The sequence below is a fragment of the Anarrhichthys ocellatus genome, unplaced genomic scaffold (assembly GCF_004355925.1).
Source record: "Anarrhichthys ocellatus isolate YVR2014 unplaced genomic scaffold, GSC_Weel_1.0 scaffold2013, whole genome shotgun sequence".
NCBI classification, from domain to species: Eukaryota; Metazoa; Chordata; class Actinopteri; order Perciformes; family Anarhichadidae; genus Anarrhichthys; species Anarrhichthys ocellatus.
The window spans coordinates 4,834-8,930 of NW_022281987.1; the positions used below are offsets into that span (position 1 = coordinate 4,834).

The 4,097-nt window shown below is 44.8% G+C and overlaps 1 protein-coding gene across 1 annotated transcript in view; it reads right to left on the reverse strand.

Annotated features, from left to right (window-relative positions):
* Positions 1 to 4,005, reverse strand: part of LOC116378053 (plexin A3-like) — a gene marked incomplete at its 5' end in the record, with an annotated part of 8,832 nt that extends 4,827 nt beyond the window's left edge. The window contains 7 exons of the mRNA XM_031839853.1: positions 300 to 396; positions 1,366 to 1,469; positions 1,551 to 1,710; positions 1,956 to 2,102; positions 2,545 to 2,611; positions 2,721 to 2,821; positions 3,739 to 4,005. Of these exons, the coding sequence (XP_031695713.1) occupies positions 300 to 396; positions 1,366 to 1,469; positions 1,551 to 1,710; positions 1,956 to 2,102; positions 2,545 to 2,611; positions 2,721 to 2,821; positions 3,739 to 4,005 (943 nt within the window). The remainder of the gene's footprint in view (positions 1 to 299; positions 397 to 1,365; positions 1,470 to 1,550; positions 1,711 to 1,955; positions 2,103 to 2,544; positions 2,612 to 2,720; positions 2,822 to 3,738) is intronic.
* Between the last annotated feature and the right edge of the window lie 92 nt (positions 4,006 to 4,097).

Below are 4,097 nucleotides of genomic sequence, written 5' to 3' on the forward strand. Positions count from 1 at the left end.
TGTGAGTGTGTGTGTGTGTGAGTGAGTGAGTGTGTGAGTGTGTGTGTGAGTGGTAGTGTGTGAGTGAGTGGTAGTGTGTGAGTGAGTGAGTGTGTGAGTGGTAGTGTGTGAGTGTGTGAGTGGTAGTGTGTGAGTGAGTGTGTGTGAGTGAGTGAGTGTGTGAGTGTGTGTGTGAGTGGTAGTGTGTGAGTGAGTGTGTGTGTGAGTGGTAGTGTGTGAGTGAGTGAGTGGTAGTGTGTGAGTGAGTGTGAGTGAGTGAGTGTGTGAGTGGTAGTGTGTGTGTGTGTGAGAGAGAGTACCGTATCTGCTCAGAGATCTGGTGAAGGTGAAGGAGTTGGCGATATTGTAGGCAGAAACCTGCTTCTGGACCAGCGCCACCAGAGAGCCGTCCGTTACCTAGCAACACACAGAGACACATCAGTCAAACAGCTGACCAGCGGTCCACCAGCGATCCACCAGCGATCCACCAGCGGTCCACCAGCGATCCACCAGCGATCCACCAGCGGTCCACCAGCGATCCACCAGCGATCCACCAGCGGTCCACCAGCGGTCCACCAGCGGTCCACCAGCGATCCACCAGCGGTCCACCAGCGGTCCACCAACGGTCCACCAGCGATCCACCAGCGGTCCACCAGCGATCCACCAGCGGTCCACCAGCGGTCCACCAGCGGTCCACCAGCGGTCCACCAGCGATCCACCAGCGATCCACCAGCGATCCACCAGCGATCCACCAGCGATCCACCAGCGGTCCACCAGCGATCCACCAGCGGTCCACCAGCGGTCCACCAGCGATCCACCAGCGGTCCACCAGCGGTCCACCAGCGGTCCACCAACGGTCCACCAGCGGTCCACCAGCGATCCACCAGCGATCCACCAGCGGTCCACCAGCGGTCCACCAGCGATCCAGCAGTGGGTCGAGTCTTATCTGGTCCAGGATCTGGACTCGGTCTCAAACACTGTGTCACTGCTGATGAAGAGCTCAGACCGCCATCGTCTTCAACCACAGAACGTGTTCCTCTGATTCTACTGGCTTCATATTTACAATATTAGCAAAGTAACTGTTTTAATGTGACAGAAATGATCCTCACAAACATTCAGAATAATTAATCTGAGATATTTATTTGAACTGCAGACATAAGAAGAACAAGATGACAACAAAATATATGTCGCCCGGCCATTTAAGACTCCTTCAGATATCCCAGCATGCAAAGCTGAAAGAGCAGATTTGTTTTGAATATAATTCAAATAATCAAAACCTTGTTTTTAGTTATAAAACCAAAGTTTTATAACTGTGTGTGTGTATCAGTGAGTGTGCACCTGGTAGTGAGCCAGTGTGTGTGTGTGTGTGTATCAGTGAGTGTGCACCTGGTAGTGAGCCAGTGTGTTCAGTCTCTTCCAGTCGCTCTCTATCTTGGTGGTCACGTCTTCGTCCTGCAGGATGATCCTGGTCAGTCGACCTTGACGCCACTCTGACATCACAAACACACAGAGCGTGGTCACATGATGTCATGATCCTCAGACAGGAAGTGAGACAGTGAGACAGTTCTTACCGAGGTCCATGTCGTCGGCCTGAGGTCTCTGAGAGAACGGGATCCCCTTATAAACAGCGTCCAGCAGCTTGTCTTTGACCTGAGTCACCGTGTCACAGTTCAACACCTTCACCGGGACCTCTGTACCTGTCTCACCCTCCGGAGGGATGCACATCAGAGTCTGGGACAGAGAGAGAGAGAGAGAGAGAGAGAGAGAGAGAGTGTCTGTCTGAACTTCATCACACTCTTTGTTGTCACAGTGAAACATCTTTATCGATTGGTTGTTGAACTGGATAAATGGACATAAATGATATAAATGTATATAATGCAACAAAATAAGACCAAAGTGTTTTCACTAAAGTTGTGTGTGTGTGTGTGTGTGTGTGTAGGTGTGTGTGTGTAGGTGTGTGTGTGTGTGTCTGTTACCAGCTGCTTGTAGTCGATCTGTTGTCTGATCAGTTTGTCTTCACTCAGAGAGTAACGAGCTTCTCCTGTGATCGCGTCTATCGGCCCTTTTTCCATCTGCTGCTTTATGGCACAATACAACATGAAGAGAGGCTCACCTGCACACTCCTGAGAGACAGACAGGCAGTTAGAGAGATGGAGAGACAGGGAGATAGACAGACAGACGGGAAGACAAATAGACAGACAGACAGTTAGAGAGATGGATAGACAGGGAGATAGACAGACAGACGGGAAGACAAATAGACAGACAGACAGACAGTTAGAGAGATGGAGAGACAGAGAGACAGGATGACAGACAGGTAGAGAGACAGACAGAAAAGAGACAAAGAGAGAGAGAGACAGTGTCAGGTCTGAATTCCTTCATTACAACAGTTTAATCCTTAAACTCATCAGCAGCAGGATTTTAACCAATCACTTTATTTTCCTACGAATAAATCAAGTTACAGCTCTGATCTGATTGGTCACGGTCAGACTGAGGAGGAGGAGCTTAACAAGCTCTATTAGAGAGAAGAGGAGGAGGAAGTGAACCAACGAGGAGACGACAGGTTACCTTGAGGAAGCGATGCAGCAGGAAGGTGAACCAGTTGGTCAGCATCTTCTCGGCCACAGACTCCGTCCTGAACACACAGAGGTCTCGGGTCAGGACCAATGCCTTGGATCATACACAGTCCAAGATATTTCATTGTCTAAGGTAAGAAGGATAAAGGTTGAAGGAGGTGCACCGACCTCCTCAGAAGTAGTTTAGGATGGTTTCTGTTCTCCAGATTCTTCTCGATGAGGTCGGCCAGCAGCTGTTTCAACACCACTGTAGCATATTCCATCCGACCCTGAGAGACAGATATCAAGTCAGCCCACTGCTCCTCATGCTTAGGATGGTTCAATGTAGACGTCACATTCTATGTCTTGTTTTTAACGTTTTGAATTTCTAACCAGATATTGATTGATTTATTCACCTACAACACTTCTTTACCATCCAACATCTATTAACTATTATCAACAGTTATTACCATAAACCCATCATCTATTAAACATCTATTAACAGTTATTAACACTTATCACCACATACAAAGCATCTATTAACAGTTATTAACACTTATCACCACATACAAAACATCTATTAACTGTTATTAACACTTATCACCACCAACAATACATCTATTAACAGTTATTAACACTTATCACCACATACAATACATCTATTAACTGTTATTACCACTTTTGACCATCTACAAAACATATATGTTGGTATTACAAATTATCACCAACCTAATAAACACCTATTAACTGCTTTTAACAATTATTACATCAATAAAACATATATTAACCACTTTACAACACTTACCATGCCTACAAAACATCTATTAACAGGTATTACCATCAACACCACTTCTATTAACAGTTATTACCATCAACAACACTTCTATTAACAGTTATTACCATCAACAACACTTCTATTAACAGTTAACAGTTATTACCATCAACAACACTTCTATTAACAGTTAACAGTTATTACCATCAACACCACATCTATTAACAGTTATTAACAGTTATTACCATCAACAACACTTCTATTAACAGTTATTAACAGTTATTACCGTCAACAACACATATTAACAGTTATTAACATTTTCAATCATCTACAAAACATCTATTAACTGTTATTAAAACCTATCACCGCTACAAAACATGTATTAAACACCTAATAACCAGTTTATAACAATGTTAGATGTGCTATAGGAGGTACCTGCAGAGCGGCCATCAGCAGCGAGGCGACGTTCCCACGGTCTCTCATGGAGAACGACCTCTGAGCCTCCAGAGTGTGAATGAAGGTCAACAGGAACATCTTGTTGTTCAGTAACTGACTGAAGAGACGCAGAGCTTTCTCTACGTTCGCTGGAGACTGAAACAGAGACGCACATCTCACAGTCAGTCTGATTATTAACACCGCAATGTTCTCTAAGCTCTTACAAATAACGTCAATATTGTTCTTTATTATGGTGTTGGTGTGAATCTAGAGACATATCAATAGAAAGAGCAGCAACAGACATAGTGATTGTGACTGAGTTATTTTAAAATATACATATACATATACATATACATATA